Source organism: Pristiophorus japonicus, chromosome 19 (assembly GCF_044704955.1).
Source record: "Pristiophorus japonicus isolate sPriJap1 chromosome 19, sPriJap1.hap1, whole genome shotgun sequence".
NCBI lineage: Eukaryota > Metazoa > Chordata > Chondrichthyes > Pristiophoridae > Pristiophorus > Pristiophorus japonicus.
The window spans coordinates 6681140-6696932 of NC_091995.1; the positions used below are offsets into that span (position 1 = coordinate 6681140).

Here is a 15793-nt window from a genome sequence, read left to right on the forward strand (position 1 = left end):
TGGGGAATATAGGTCCAGTCTACTCAATCTCTCCTCGTAGGACAATTCCCCCCATCCCAGGACTCAGTCTGGTGAACTTTCGATGTACTCCCTCTATGGCAAGCATGTCCTTCCTTAGGTAAGGAGACCAGAACTGTGCACAATACTCACCAAGGCCCTATATAATTGCAGTAAGACGTCTTTGCTCTTATACTCAAATCCTCTTGGAATAAAGGCCATTTGCTGTCTGAATTGCTTGCTGTACCAGCATGTTAACTTTCAGTGATTCTTGCTATACCTGCATGTTAACTTTCAGTGATTGGTGTACAAGGACATCCAGGTCCCTCTGAATACCAACATTTCCCAATCTCTCACCATTTAAAAAATACTCTGCTTTTCTATTTTTCTGACCAAAGTGGATAACTACCCATTTTTCCACACTATATTCCATTTACCATGTTCTTGCCCACTCACTTAGCCTGTCTATATCCTCTTGAAGTCTCTTTGCATCCTCCTCACAACTTACATTCCGACCTAGCTTTGTATCTTCTGCAGACTTTGATATATTACATTTGGTCCCATCAGGCAAATCATTGATATTGTGAATAGCTGGGGCCCAAGCACCAATCATTGCAGTACCCCACTGGTTACAGCCTACCATCCCGAAAATGACCCGTTTATTCCTACTCTCTGTTTTCTGTCCATTAACCAATCCTCAATCCATGCCAGTATATTACACCCAATCCCATGAGTCCTAATTTTGCTTAGTAACCTCTTGTTTGGTCACTCTCCACTACTTAATTCCAAAGTAATCAGCCTTTAGTGTGAGACTTGAGCAGACCATGGGGAAGGAGGTGTGAATGCCATTGTCTAATGATTCCAAGTGGCAATAAATATATTGGGAGCGAGACCAGGTGTCACCTGCACCTCTGCTCAATCTGGAAGCCACGTATGGGCTGAAGGCACTTAACCTCCCCTGCTGGATGGGCAGACCACCTGCTCCTGATCATAGAATCATAGAAATTTACAGCACGGAAGGAGGCCATTTCGGCCCATTGTGTCCGCACTGACCCACCAAGAGCTACCCAGCCTAATCTCACTTTCCAGCTCTCGGTCCATAACCCTGCAGGTTACAGCACTTCAAGTGCACATCCAAGTAGTTTTTTAATGTGTTGAGGGTTCCTGCCTTGGCCATCCTTTCAGGCAGTGAGTTCCAGACCCCCACAACCTTTTGGGTGAAGACATTTCCCCTCATATCTCCTCTAAACCTCCTCCCAATTACTTTAAATCTATGCCCCCTGGTTATAGACCCTTCTGCTAAGGGAAACAGGTCCTTCCCATCCACTTTATCTCGGCCCCTCATAATTTTATACACCCTCAATATGGTCGCCCCTCAGCCTCCTCTGTTCCAAGGAAAACAAACCCAGCCTCTCCAATCTGGCCTCATAGCTAAAATTCTCCAGTCCAGGCAACATCCTGGTAAATCTCCTCTGCACCCTCTCCAGTGCAATCACATCTTTCCTGTAATGTGGTGACCAGAACTGCACGCAGTACTCCAGCTGTGGACTAACCAGTGTTGTATACAGTTCAAGCGTAACCTCCCCGCTCTTACCTCAGCTAATAAAGGGTTAGGAGAAATCCTGGCAGGAGGGAAAACCATAATTTCAGGGAAATTACCCTACTCCCCGCCACCCACTCCTCCCCCTACCCCTCAAAAGTAAATCCCCGAAACACGACCTTAAACGCGCAGTGTTCAAAATACGCCCCTTACCTACAAAAGTCAGAGGACGCCCCGCAAAGTCCGCCGATCTCTTCACCAGGGCCTCCTTAATGAGCTCCGTGGTGTTCAGGACAACGATATCTGAAATGAAGAGAAGGGTTTTGCACTTTTCAATGCCGACTCTTACATCGAGTGTTCCGCACAGAGACAGGCCGCTCGGCCCAACTGGTTGGTGCCAGTGTCGATGATCCTCGCAATGCGTTTCCTCTCGCCCCATCAGCATATCCTTCTATTCCTGTCTCCCTCGTGTGTTTATCCAGCTTCCCCTTAAATGCATCTATACTACTTGCCTCAAGCACTCCCTGTGGCAGCGAGATCCACATTCCCACCACTCTCTGGGTAAAGATGTTTCTCCTGAATTCCCTATTGGATTTATTAGTGACCATCTTGTATTTACGACCCCTAGTTCTGGTCTCGCCCACCAGTGGAAACATCTTCTCTATGCCGACCCTATTGAACCCCTTTTCATCATTTTGAAGACCTCTATCAGGTCACCCCCCCCCTCAGTCTTCTTTCGAGAGAAACGAACCCCAGCCCATTGACTCTATCCTGATAGTTGTAACCTCTCAGCTGTGTTATCATCCCTGTCAATCCTTTCTGCCTTTTGCCCAGTGCCTCAATATCCTATTTGTAATATGGAGACCAGCGCAGTGCTCCAAGTGCGGTCTAACCAAGGTCCTACAACAGGTTTAACATGGCTTCTCCTGAGATTCAACTCTCTTCCTCCTAAAGTGTACACCCAGTGCTTGGCTTGCATTTCATACAGCCCGTATTTAACCCACGCCGCTACATTTCATGATTTGTGAATCTGTAAAATGACTTTTAATACTGGCTTCTACAAGAGTTGAAACTCAGAGCTGAGGCTTTATAGTGCCTGTTATGCAAGAGCATTCATTCAAGTCGAAGGAGCGGGAACTGGCAAAGCGATACACCACTGGGCTGATTGCTGAACATAAGAACATAAGAACATAAGAAATAGGAGCAGGAGTTGGCCATTCGGCCCCTCGAGCCTGCTCCACCATTTAATACGATCATGGCTGATCCGATCATGGACTCAGCTCCACTTCCCTGCCCGCTCCCCATAACTCGCTTGAAGAGACGCAATTGGTAAAAGGACAGAGTTTGGTTCAACTTGGCTAAAAACATGACAGTGATAGATTGAAGGCACATGTCTCAGGTTATAGTAACAATAGTAGTTACTCTCCACACCACTATTATCACTCCCCACACTCCTATTTCATAGAATCAGAAAATCATAGAACTTTACAGCACAGAAGGAGGCCATTTCGGCCCATCGTGTCCACGCCGGCCAACCAAGAGCTACCCAGCCTAATCCCAATTTCCAGCTCTAGGTCCGTAGCTCTGTAGATTACGGCACTTCAGGTGCACATCCAAGTATTTGTTAAATTAAAAGGGTTTCTGTCTCTACCACCCTTTCAGGCAGTGAGTTCCAGACCCCCACAGCCCTCTGGGTGAAGAAATCTCCCCTCAAATCTCCTCTAAACCTTACCAATTACTTTAAATTTATGCCCTTTAGTTGTTGATCCCTCTGCCAAGGGAAACAGGTCCTTCCTATCCACTCTATCCCGGCCCCTCATAATATTATACACCTCAATCAGGTCTCCCCTCACTCCTATATATTATCCGGGAGGGCGCTGAGCACCTCGAGTCTCGTCGCCGAGAGCATTTAGAAACCAAGCGCAGGCAGCGGAAGGAGCGTGCGGCAAACCAGTCCCACCCTCCCTTTCCCTTGACGATGTCTGTCCCACCTGTCTCAGGGACTGTAATTCCCGTATTGGACTGTTCAGTCACCTGAGAACTCACTTTTAGAGTGGAAGCAAGTCTTCCTCGATTCCGAGGGACTGCCTGTGATGATGACGATGTATTACCTCTCTCCACACTCCTGTATATATCTCTCTCCGTACTCCAAGCGGGTTAAAGCTCCCCGCACTTTCTATCAGTTACTCTGTCTACATACAGCTGGCTGTCGCAGCATGGCCCCCGCCCCCCCCCCCACACCCCTCAGTGAGACTCCCCAAACGATAACCCAATTGCCTACCTTGGCTCCACAGCCTGAGTCTGTAGATGGGCCCGAACGCCTTGGCCAGTCGGGTGAGGTGGAGGTGCAGGACTCCCTTCCTGAAGTCGAGCAGGTTCCCGATGATGGGTAGCGAGGGGGGGCCCGGCAGCTCCCGCTGGCTGCGTTGCTTCTGCAGCATCCCGACGTTCCGGAACTTTAGGGTCAGCAGGAGAGCGATGATGCCGAGCAGGACAATGATCATGGCGAGGTCTTGCGAGCTGTGGCGACAACTGGATGAGTGAGTCCGGTGCGAGGTGTAGCTGGAGATGGACTGAGACACAGTGTCCTTCAGACTGAAAGGGTCAGGTTAGTCCTGAATGATAGCTAAGGGAGGCTTCACAGCAAATTTCAACAACACAGCACTAAACATAGATTGGATCAGACTTCCCCCACCCCCTCACCCCTAACAACCCTCTTTTTTGCAAACACTCTCCAGTTCTGACAAAGGGCCGTCGACCCAAGACGTTAACTCTGCCTCCTCTCCACAGATGCTGCCTGACCCGTTGAGATTTCCAGCATTTTCTGTTTTTAACCCTCCTCCGTTCCCTTGTAGACCCAGCTCTCAGCCCCTCCCTCACCCATCAGTCTTACAGCCTCTAGAGTACTGCGTACAGTTTTGGTCTCCGTATTTAAGGAAGGATATACTTGCATTGGAGACAGTTCAGAGAAGGTTCACGAGGCTGATTCCAGGGATGAGGGGGTTGACTTATGAGGAAAGGTTGAGCAGGTTGGGCCTCTACTCATTGGAATTCAGAAAATTGGGAGGTGATCTTATCGAGATTTATAAGTTCTGAGGGGGCTTGACAGATAGATGCCGAGAGGATGTTTCCCCCTGTGGGGGAATCTAGAACTAGGGGACATAGCTTCAGAATAAAGTGTCGTCCATTTAAAACTGAGATGAGGAGGAATTTCTTCTCTCAGAGGGTTGTAAATCTGTGGAATTCTCTGTCCCAGAGAGCAGTGGAGGCTGGGTCATTGAATATATTTAAGGCGGAGATAGACAGATTTTTGAATGATGAGGGAGTGAAGGGTTATGGGGAGCGGGCAGGGAAGTGGAGCTGAGTCCATGATCAGACCAGCCAGGATCTTATTAAATGGCGGAGCAGGCTCGAGGGGCCGAATGGCCAACTCCTTCTCCTATTTCTTATGTTCTTATGTTCTTAGGTTCCTTGCTCCTCATTCCTTGCCTCTCCCAATCTGAGTGCTCAGGATGAGCAAGAGCAGGGAGGCCATTCGGCCCATCCAAGTCCATCCAACCGGAGAGATCCGAACCTTCCCACATTATAGCCTCCAACAGTTGACATCAACAACGGGAACGGTAGCAGAGTGGTTGTGCAAATAGACTAGTAATCCAGCGGTCTGGACTAATGATCCAGAGATACAAGTTCAAATCCCACCACGGCAGCTGGGGAATTTAAATTCAGTTAATTAAATAAAGCTGAAATGAAAAACTAGCATCAGTAATGGTGACCATTAAACTACCGGATTGGTGTAAAAACCCATCTGGTTCACTAATGTTCTTTAGGGAAGGAAATCTGCCGCCCTTACCCGGTCTGGCCTATATCTGACTCCAGACCCACAGCAATGTGGTTGACTCTTAACTGCCCTCGGAAATGGCCCAGCAAGCCACTCCGTTGTACCAAACTGCTGTGACAAAGTACAAGAATAAACACCACATGATAGGGATGGTCACTAAATGCTGGCCTTGCCAGAAAAACCCCCATCCCATGAGCGAATTTAAGAAAAAGAAAACTTACTTCTGATCTGCTGCCCTTTTCGAAAGTCGACGGGTCATTAAAAGAACAGGCGGGAATGGGAGAGAAACAGGAGAGTCAGAAGGAAGGATGAGACTTTCCGAGAGAGGGAGACAGAATGAGTCATAGACACACACAGCACAGGAGGCGGACATTCGGCCCATTGTGCCTGTGCTGGCTCTTTGAAAGAGCTGTCCCATTAGTCTCACTCCCTGCTCTTTCCCCAGAGCCTTCCACATTTTTCCTCCTAAAATCCAATTCCCTTTGGAAAGTTACTATTGAATCTGCCTCCACCGCCCTTTCAGGCAGTGCATCCCAGATCACCATAACTCGCTGCGTAAAAACAATTCCCCTCTCCTCTCCTCCCCCCAGTTCTTTTGCCAATTACCTTAAATCTGTGTCCTCTGGTTACCATCCCTCTTTCCACTGGAAAGTTTCACCTTATTTACTCTGTCAAAACACCTCATCATTTTGAACACCTCTTTTAAATCTCCCCCTTAACCTTCTCTGCTGTAAGGAGAACAACCCCAGCTTCTCTGGGTCAGGAATGCATGTGCGTAACTGCACAGAGTGTGGTAAATGTTATGTATGCATGCCAATGGTGTAATGATGTACTGTAACACTAGACCTGTTTATACCTTACCTGTACACCAGAGGGTGCTGCTGCTGGAGACCTGAGGGTCACCTGAACACTACAGGTAACCCAGTATAAAAGGGAGCTCATCTCTTGGTGTCCTCTCTCTCGGAGCTGCAATAAAGGACTAAGGTCACTACAGTTCAAGTGCTATACCCCTGCCTCATGGAGTCATTAACAGAGTGCCTGCATACACAACAACTGGCGACGAGGTTACAAATTCCACGCACAACATATCTAATCTCAGCAACTTCCAACAATTCACCGATGGGGAAAACTGGGACGCCTTCGAGGAAACACTTCTTCATAGGCACCGACCTGGATGGTGAACAAGCCACAATGGTGAACAAGCACAGGGCCATCCTGCTTCGTAGTTGTGGGCCCACTATCCACGGCCTCGTCAGGGACCTACTAGCCCCAGCGAAGACGACAACCAATAGCTATGGGGAGCTCGGAATCCTAATACAAGAGCAACTGAAACCCAAAGAGAGCATCCTCACAGCCAGGCACCGGTTCTACACTCACCGGCGACCCGAAGGCCAAGAAATTGCTAAGTCTGCTGCAGATTTAAGAAGGTTGGCTGCACCGTGTGATTTTGGCGACCACCTCACCGAAGCACTAAGGGACATTTTTGTTATCGGAATCGGCCACGAAGGCCTCCTCCACAGGCTGCTCTCTGCGGACAGCACAGAAGGCAATCAAAGTGAGCCAGGCCTTCATGATTTCGGTCTACGACTCCAAACGAATGATGGCCCACACCCAGGACTCTAAGCCGACGAGTGCAGTGAACAGAACGGAGGCTTTCAAAGGCAGAAATGCTGCCCCGAGTCCTGCAACCCTTAGTCCGCCACATGGGGCCAACCAGCTAGCCCTGTGCTGGCGCTGTGGAGGAAACCACAGGGCCCACCAGTGCCGCCACAAAGACTATACCCGCAAAGGTTGCAACGTGAAAGGGCACCTTCAGAGAATATGCAGAAAAAGCTTTACCCACTGCGTCGCTGAAGAGTTGGCTGACCACCTGGGCTCCGACACTGATGAAGATGAAGCTGCTCAACCCCTGGAGGAAGAGTACGGAATTTATATCTGCTCCACCGAGAGTTCCCCGTGGAAGATGGAAGTGGACATCAGCGGAGTTCCAGTTCGATGGAGATCGACACAGGGGCGAGCCAGCCTTTGATGAGCCAGATGACCTTCGAAAACCTTTGGAACAATCCCGCCGAACGACAAAAACTGTCTCCTATCCAGGCAAAGCTGCTCGCCTACATCAAAGGCACCATCCCAGTCGTTGGCAGCGTGGACGTTGAGGTCTCCCAGGGCGGCGCGACGAACAAGTTCCCCTTGTGGATTGTTGCCGGCGATAGTCCAACGCTGCTGGGAAGAAGTTGGATGAAGCAGTTCCAAATCGGAAGGAGTGACGACAGCCTCCGGGCCCCAGTGATCGACATCCCACGCACCCCCAAACTTGGGATCCATCGCAGCGCCTGGAAATCCTACCGTCCAGCTCGACTGCGCGCCAACGACTGCACAACACCGTGGCGAGATCACCCAACCTGAACGTCCAGACCTCGCCTTCCGGGCCATGGCAGGACTCCGAGGGAAGATGATCGGTGAAAAAGGTGGAGTCCCGACATCTGTGGCCGAACCCGAGAAGGAAAAGATCACCACAGCCTACCTCGAGGAGAGCATGAAGATGGCGGCCACACCACGAGGCGAAGAACCTAGAATCAAAATGGCCGCGACCTGACCACGAGGGGCAGCGTTGGAGGAGCGGCACGTGGCACTGAGCGGCGAACCGGATTGGAAGGCCCCCTTAAAGGAGGCCGGTAACCCCCAAAAATTAAAGGGACAGTTTCACTCTAGGCACAGCGATGCCAATAACATTAAAGTTAAAAGTGCAGTAAGCGAATGCAGGTGTGCAAATGTAACATTGAATTGTGATCCCGGATTAACTAATGGAAAAAATGTAATGAATGCTTGTGAAAGTGAAGTTAGCAACAAGTTTGTACTGTTGAATGATGCGAGAAATGCTAATATGATAAATGTAACCCTGTATGGAGACACTGATACACAAGAAAGTGTTGTAAGTGCTAAATGTGATACTGTGAAGAGAGATAACAGTGTAGAATCGACTATTTGTGCTCGGAGCCAATGTGTCAACCATGCAGAAAGTAGACTGTTAAAGGACACTGGGTTCTACAGGTACAATGTAAATGCCAGAGGTATCCCCGTGTGGGAGACCCCCAGGTCTAGCGGGCTACCTGCCCATGTATCCTGGGCTTTTGGGACCAATGTGATACCCCAGGAAGGGCTCACACACACCCAGTGGGAGCAGACACACTGCAGGGACAGCGGTCAATGGGCAGCACAGCCACCACCACTGGCAACCTGCCTCTACATCCTCTGGCCACCAGGGCCAGCACCAGTAGGGAGAGGCCAGTACCCTCCAGCTTTCCTGGCAGACCCTGGGATGACCAGACTTCCACCACCAATGGAGGACAAGGAGCCCAGGCAGCCCTGTGGCCCTGCCCACCACCACTTACCCACTCTACAGTGTATGTACCTTACCCATTGCACTGGCTCCACCACTGAGGAATCCTTCAACAGTGACACCCACATGGTCCATGTGTGATGAGGGGGAAATGAATGAGGCAGCCTCAAGCACAGGGAACACACCTGGTACCCACACAACCCTCACCACAAGCTCCCACAGCCCACTAGTGATCACCTCCCCATATCATGGCAATAAAGACTTAGGAAAGGCTTAGGAGGGAGTGTTGTTATGGATGCATGCCAATGATGTAATGATGTACTGTAACACTAGACCCGTCTATACCTTACCTGTACACCAGAGGCTGCTGCTGCTGGAGACCTAAGGGTCACCTGGACACTGCAGGTAACCCAGTATATAAGGGAGCTCACAGCTTGGTGTCCTCACTCTGGGAGCTGCAATAAAGGGCTACAGTCTGTACAGTTCAAGTGCCTTACCCTTGCCTCATGGAATCATTAACAGAGTGCCTACATACACGACAATAAATAATTTGGTGAACAGCAGGCACAAGTCATCAATATAGTGGCAATAACTGAGACCTGACTCAAAGAAGGATAGGATAGGATTGGGAACTTAATATTCCTGGCTGCAATATATTCAGGATAAACAGTGAAGAAAAAAAAAGGAAGGGGTGGCAGTATCTATCAGTTAAACATCTTTCCTGTAATGTGGCGACCAGAACTGCACACAGTACTCCAGCTGCGGCCTAACTAGTGTTTTACACAGTTCCAGCATAACCTCCCTGCTCTTGTATTCTATGCCTCGGCCAATAAAGGCAAGTATTCCAGAGGCCTTCTTAATCACTTTATCTACCTGGCCTGCTGCCTTCAGGGATCTGTGGACCTGCACTCCCAGGTCCCTTTGTACCTCTGCACTTCTCAGTATCCTATCATTTAATGTGTATTCCCTTTCCTTGTTAGGCCTGCTCTCTCAAGTGGACGGAAATGATCCCATGGCACTATTTCGAAGAAGAGCAGGGTGCCCTGGCCAATATTTATCCCTCAATTAACATAACAAAAAAACCAGATTATCTGGCCATTATCACTTTGCTATTTGTGGGAGCTTGCTGTGCGCAAATTGGCTGCCGCATTTCCCACATTACAACAGTGGCTGCACTCCAAGAATACTTCATTGGCTTAAAGAGCTTTGAGACTTCCAGTGGTCGTGAAAGGCGCTATATAAATGCAGGTCTTTCTTTCTTATTATAGCACTGGAAAGAGATGAGAGGTCAAAGAGAGAATCTATTTGTTTAGAATTAAGGAGCATTAGAGGTGCGATTACACTATTGGGTATATGTAACAGGCCACCAAATAGTGGGGAGGAGTTAGACAAGCAAATTTGCCGGAACAAATTTCAGCAATTGCAAGAAGGACAGAGAAGTGATCATGGGGGAACTTCAACGATCCCAATATAGGCTGGGGTAGCAACAGTGGAAAGGGCAGAGAGGGGGAGAATTCCTGAAATGTGCACAGGAGCATGTCCTTGCTCAGTGTGTTTCCAGCCCAATGAGACAGCAAGCAGAGTGGGTTCAGGTTCTGGGCAATGAGGTGAGGCCACATAGGACCTTCAATTGACAGGTCTGTATCAAATCAGATGTGAAAGGTACACGTTGAAGGTTGCTTCCCACTCAAGGACACACCGGAGTGGCAGCATCTGTCAATCACGTGCGAACCGCAGTCACAGGGTGAAGGCAGAGGGGCTGGATCTCAGATATCACCGGGACACGGCGGGGCTGGGGGGAGCCTTACAGCCAGAGGCATGGTCCCGATAGACGCTCCCCACATAGGAAAAAGAATGAGGGGGCGCAATATAAACTAAAATGAGACAATGGGCTCCGGGCGGGAGGGAACAAGAGATCGGGGCTGGGAGAGGGAGGGAGAGATCGGGGCTGGGGGAGGGAGGGAGAGATCGGGGCTGGGGGAGGGAGCGGGAGATCGCGGCTGAGGGAGGGAGGGAGGGAGGGGGAGGTCGGGGCTGAGGGAGGGAGTGGGAGATCGTGGCTGAGGGAGGAAGGGAGGGAGGGGGAGGGAGGGGCTGGGGGAAGGAAGGAGAGATCGGGGCTGGGGGAGGGAGGGGGAGATCGGGGTTGAGGAATAGAGGGAGTGATCGGGGCTGGGGGAGGGAGGGAGTGATCGGGGCTGGGGGAGGGAGGGAGTGATCGGGGCTGGGGGAGGGAGGGGGAGATCGTGGCTGGGAGAGGGAGGGGGAGATCGGGGGAGGGGGTGGGAGGGAGAGATCGGGGCTGGGGGAGGGAGAGATCGGGGCTGAGGGAGGGAGGGAGAGATCGGGGCTGGGGGAGGGAAGGAGAGATCGGGGCTAAGGGAAGGAGGGAGAGATCGGGGCTGGGGGAGGGAGGGAGAGATCGGGGCTGGGGGAGGGAGCGGGAGATCGCGGCTGAGGGAGGGAGGGAGGGAGGGGGAGATCGGGGCTGAGGGAGGGAGTGGGAGATCGCGGCTGAGGGAGGGAGGGAGGGAGGGGGAGATCAGGGCTGGGGGAGGGAGGGAGGGGGAGCTCGGGGCTGGGGGAAGGAGGGAGAGATCGGGGCTGGGGGAGGGACGGGGAGATCGGGGCTGGGGGAGGGAGGGAGTGATCGGGGCTGGGGGAAATCGGGGCTGGGGGAGGCAGGGAGAGATCGTGGCTGGGAGAGGGAGGGGGAGATCGGGGGAGGGGGTGGGAGGGAGAGATCGGGGCTGGGGGAGGGAGAGATCGATATGGGGGAGGGAGGGGGAGAGAGGGAGAGATCGGGGCTGAGGGAGGGAGGGAGAGATCGGGGCTGGGGGAGGGAAGGAGAGATCGGGGCTAAGGGAAGGAGGGAGAGATCGGGGCTGGGGGAGGGAGGGAGAGATCGGAGCTGGGGGAGGGAGTGAGAGATCGGGACTGGGGGAGAGAGGGAGAGATCGGGGCTGGGGGAGGGAGGGAGAGATCGGGGCTGGGGGAGGGAGGGAGAGATCGGGGCTGGGGGAGGGAGGGAGAGATCGGGGCTGGGGGAGGGAGGGAGAGATCGGGGCTGGGGGAGGGAGGGAGAGATCGGGGCTGTGGGAGGGAGGGAGAGATCGGGGCTGGGGGAGGGAGGGAGAGATCGGGGCTGGGGGAGGGAGCGAGAGATCGGGGCTGGGGGAGGGAGGGAGAGATCGGGACTGGGGGAGAGAGGGAGAGATCGGGGCTGGGGGAGGGAGGGAGAGATCGGGGCTGGGGGAGGGAGGGAGAGATCGGGGCTGGGGGAGGGAGCGAGAGATCGGGGCTGGGGGAGGGAGGGAGAGATCGGGACTGGGGGAGAGTGGGAGAGATCGGAGCTGGGGGAGGGAGGGAGTGATTGGGGCTGTAGGAGGGAGGGAGAGATCGTGGCTGGGAGAGTGAGGGGGAGATCGGGGCTGGGGGAGGGAGGGAGAGATCGTGGCTGTAGGAGGGAGGGAGAGATCGGGGCTGGGGGAGGGAGCGAGAGATCGGGGCTGGGAGAGTGAGGGGGAGATCGGGGCTGGGGGAGGGAGGGAGAGATCGTGGCTGTAGGAGGGAGGGAGAGATCGGGGCTGGGGGAGGGAGCGAGAGATCGGGGCTGTGGGTGGGAGAGAGAGAGAGATCGGGGCTGGGGGAGGGAGGGAGCGAGTGATCGGGGCTGGGGGAGGGAGAGAGGGAGATCGGGGCTGGGGAAAGGAGGGAGGGGGAGTTTGGGGCTGGGGGAGGGAGAGGGAGCGGGAGATCGGGGGAGGGGGTGGGAGGGAGAGATCGGGGCTGTGGGAGGGAGGGAAAGATCAGGGCTGGGGGAGGGAGGGGGAGATCGGGGCTGGGGGAGGGAGAGATCAGGGCTGGGGGAGGGAGGGAGAGATCGGGGCTTGGGGAGGGAGGGAGAGATTGGGCTGGGGGAAGAAGGGAGAGAGAGATCGTGGCTGAGGGAGGGAGGGAGAGATCGGGGCTGGGGGAGGGAGGGGGAGATCGGGGCTGGGGGAGGGAGGGAGACATCAGGACTGGAGGAGAGAGGGAGAGATCGAGGCTGGGGGAGGGAGGGAGAGATCGGGGCTGGGGGAGGGAGGGAGAGATCGGGGCTGCGGGAGGGAGGGAGAGATCGGGGCTGGGGGAGAGAGGGAGAGACCGGGGCTGGTGGAGAGAGGGAGGGAGAGATCGGTGCTGGGGGAAGGAGGGAGGGGGAGATCGGGGCTGGGGAAAGGAGGGGGAGTCGGATCGGGGCTTGGTAAGGGAGGGAGGGGGAGATCGGGGCTGGGAGAGGGAGGGAGGGGGAGATTGGGGCTGGGGGAGAGATGGAGAGGGAGATGGGGGCTGGGGGAGGGAGGGATAGATTAGGGCTGGAGAAGGGAGGGAGAGATCGGGCTGGGGGAGGGAGTGTGAGACCGGGGCTGGGTGAGGGAGGGGGAGATCGGGGCTTGGGGAGGAAGAGATCGGGGCTGAGGGAGGGAGGGAGAAATCGGGGCTGGGGGAGGGAGGGTGGGATCGGGGCTGCGGGAGGGAGGGAGAGATCGGGGCTGGGGGAGGGAGGGAGGGAGAGATCGGGGCTGGGGGAGGGAGGCGGAGATCGGGGCTGGGGGAGGAAGAGATCGGGGCTGGGGGAGGGAGAGGGAGGGAGGGGGAGATAGGGGCAGGGGGAGGGAGAGATCGGGGCTGAGGGAGGGAGGGAGGGAGAGATTGGTGCTGGGGGATGGAGGGGGAGATCGGGGCAGGGGGAGGGAGGTGGAAAATGGGGATTGGGAGGGACTGAGAGATCGGGGCTGAGGGAGGGACGGAGTGATCGGGGCTGAGGGAGGGAGGGAGAGATAGGGGCCGGAGGAGGGAGTGACGTGGAGATTGGGACTGGGGGAGAGATGGAGGGGTAGATCGGGGCTGGGGGAGAGATGGAGGGGGAGATCGGGGCTGGGGGAGAGTTGAAGGGAGGGAGATATCGTGGCTGGGGGAGGGAGGGAGAGATCAGGGCTGGGGGAGGGAGGGGGAGATCGGGGCTGGGGGAGGGAGAGATCAGGGCTGGGGGAGGGAGGGAGAGATAGGGGCTTGGGGAGGATGGGAGAGATCGGGGATGGGGGAGGGAGGGAGAGATCGGGGCTAGGGGAGGGAGGGGGAGATCGGGGCTGGGGGAGGGAGGGAGACATCGGGACTGGAGGAGAGAGGGAGAGATCGAGGCTGGGGGAGGGAGGGAGAGATCGGGGCTGGGGGAGGGAGGGAGAGATCGGGGCTGCGGGAGGGAGAGAGAGATCGGGGCTGGGCGAGAGAGGGAGAGACCGGGGCTGGTGGAGAGAGGGAGGGAGAGATCGGTGCTGGGGGAAGGAGGGAGGGGGAGATCGGGGCTGGGGAAAGGAGGAGGAGTCGGATCGGGGCTGGGTAAGGGAGGGAGGGGGAGATCGAGGTTGGGAGAGGGAGGGAGGGAGAGATCAGGGCTGGGAGAGGAAGGGAGGGGGTGATTGGGGCTGGGGGAGAGATGGAGGTGGAGATTGGGGCTGGGGGAGGGAGGGATAGATTAGGGCTGGAGGAGGGAGGGAGAGATCGGGCTGGGGGAGGGAGTGAGAGATCGGGGCTGGGTGAGGGTGGGGGAGATCGGGGCTTGGGGAGGGAGGGAGAGATTGGGGCTGGGGGAGAGATGGAGGGAGAGATCGGGGCTGGGGGAGGGAGGGAGGGATCGGGGGAGGGGGAGGGTGAGATCGGGGCTGAGGGAGGGAGGGAGAGATCGGGGCTGCGGGAGGGAGGGAGAGATCGGGGCTGGGGGAGGGAGGGAGGGAGAGATCGGTGCTGGGGGAGGGAGGCGGAGATCGGGGCTGGGGGAGGAAGAGATCGGGGCTGGGGGAGGAAGAGGGAGGGAGGGGGAGATAGGGGCAGGGGGAGGGAGAGATCGGGGCTGAGGGTGGGAGGGAGAGATAGGGGCTGGGGGAGGGAGGGAGGGACAGATCGGGGCTGGGGGAGGGAGGTGGAGATCGGGGCTGGGGGAGGAAGAGACCGGGGCTGGGGGAGTAAGAGGGAGGGAGAGGGAGATAGGGGCAGGGGGAGGGAGAGATCGGGGCTGAGGGTGGGAGGGAGAGATAGGGGCTGGGGGAGAGATGGAGGGAGAGATCGGGGCTGGGGGATGGATGGAGGGGGAGATCGGGGCTGGGGGAGGTAGGGTGAGATCTGGGCTGGGGGAGGGAGGACGAGATCGGAGCTGGGGGAGAGATGGAGGGGGAGATCGGGGCTGGGGGAGGGAGGGATAGATTAGGGCTGGAGATGGGAGGGAGAGATCGGGCTGGGGGAGGGAGTGAGAGACCGGGGCTGGGTGAGGGAGGGGGAGATCGGGGCTTGGGGAGGAAGAGATCGGGGCTGAGGGAGGGAGGGAGAAATCGGGGCTGGGGGAGGGAGGGTGGGATCGGGGCTGCGGGAGGGAGGGAGAGATCTGGGCTGGGGGAGGGAGGGAGGGAGAGATCGGGGCTGGGGGAGAGAGGCGGAGATCGGGGCTGGGGGAGGAAGAGATCGGGGCTGGGGGAGGGAGAGGGAGGGAGGGGGAGATAGGGGCAGGGGGAGGGAGAGATCGGGGCTGAGGGAGGGAGGGAGAAATCGGGGCTGGGGAGGGAGTGAGAGATCGGGGCTGGGGGAGGGAGGGGTAGATTGGGGCTGGGGGAGAGATGGAGGGGGAGATCGGGGCTGGGGGAGGGAGGGAGGGGGAGATCGGGGCTGGGGGAGGTATGGTGAGATCTGGGCTGGGGGAGGGAGGGAGAGATCGGGGCTGGAGGAGGGAGGGAGAGATCGGAGCTGGGGGAGGGAGGGAGTGATCGGGGCTGTGGGAGGGAGGGGGAGATTGGGGCTGAGGCAAGGAGGGAGTGATTGGAGCTGGGGGAGGGAGAGGGAGATCAGGGCTGGGGGAGGCAGGGAGAGATCGGGGCTGGGGGAGAGATGGAGGGAGTGATCGGGGCTGAGGGAGGGAGGGAGAGATAGGGGCCGGATGAGTGAGTGACGTGGAGATTGGGACTGGGGGAGAGATGGAGGGGTAGATCGGGGCTGGGGGAGAGATGGAGGGGGAGATCGGGGCTGGGGGAAAGTTGAAGGGAGGGAG

General features: G+C 55.9%; 1 protein-coding gene across 1 annotated transcript in view; it reads right to left on the reverse strand.

Moving 5' to 3' along the window:
- The window catches only part of cyp21a2 (cytochrome P450, family 21, subfamily A, polypeptide 2), an 89643-nt gene extending 85602 nt beyond the window's left edge, over positions 1–4041 (reverse strand). Inside the window, exons 1-2 of the mRNA XM_070862457.1 lie at positions 3819–4041; positions 1751–1840 (exon numbers count right to left, since the gene is read on the reverse strand). Coding sequence (XP_070718558.1) covers positions 1751–1840; positions 3819–4041 — 313 coding nt within the window. The remainder of the gene's footprint in view (positions 1–1750; positions 1841–3818) is intronic.
- Between the last annotated feature and the right edge of the window lie 11752 nt (positions 4042–15793).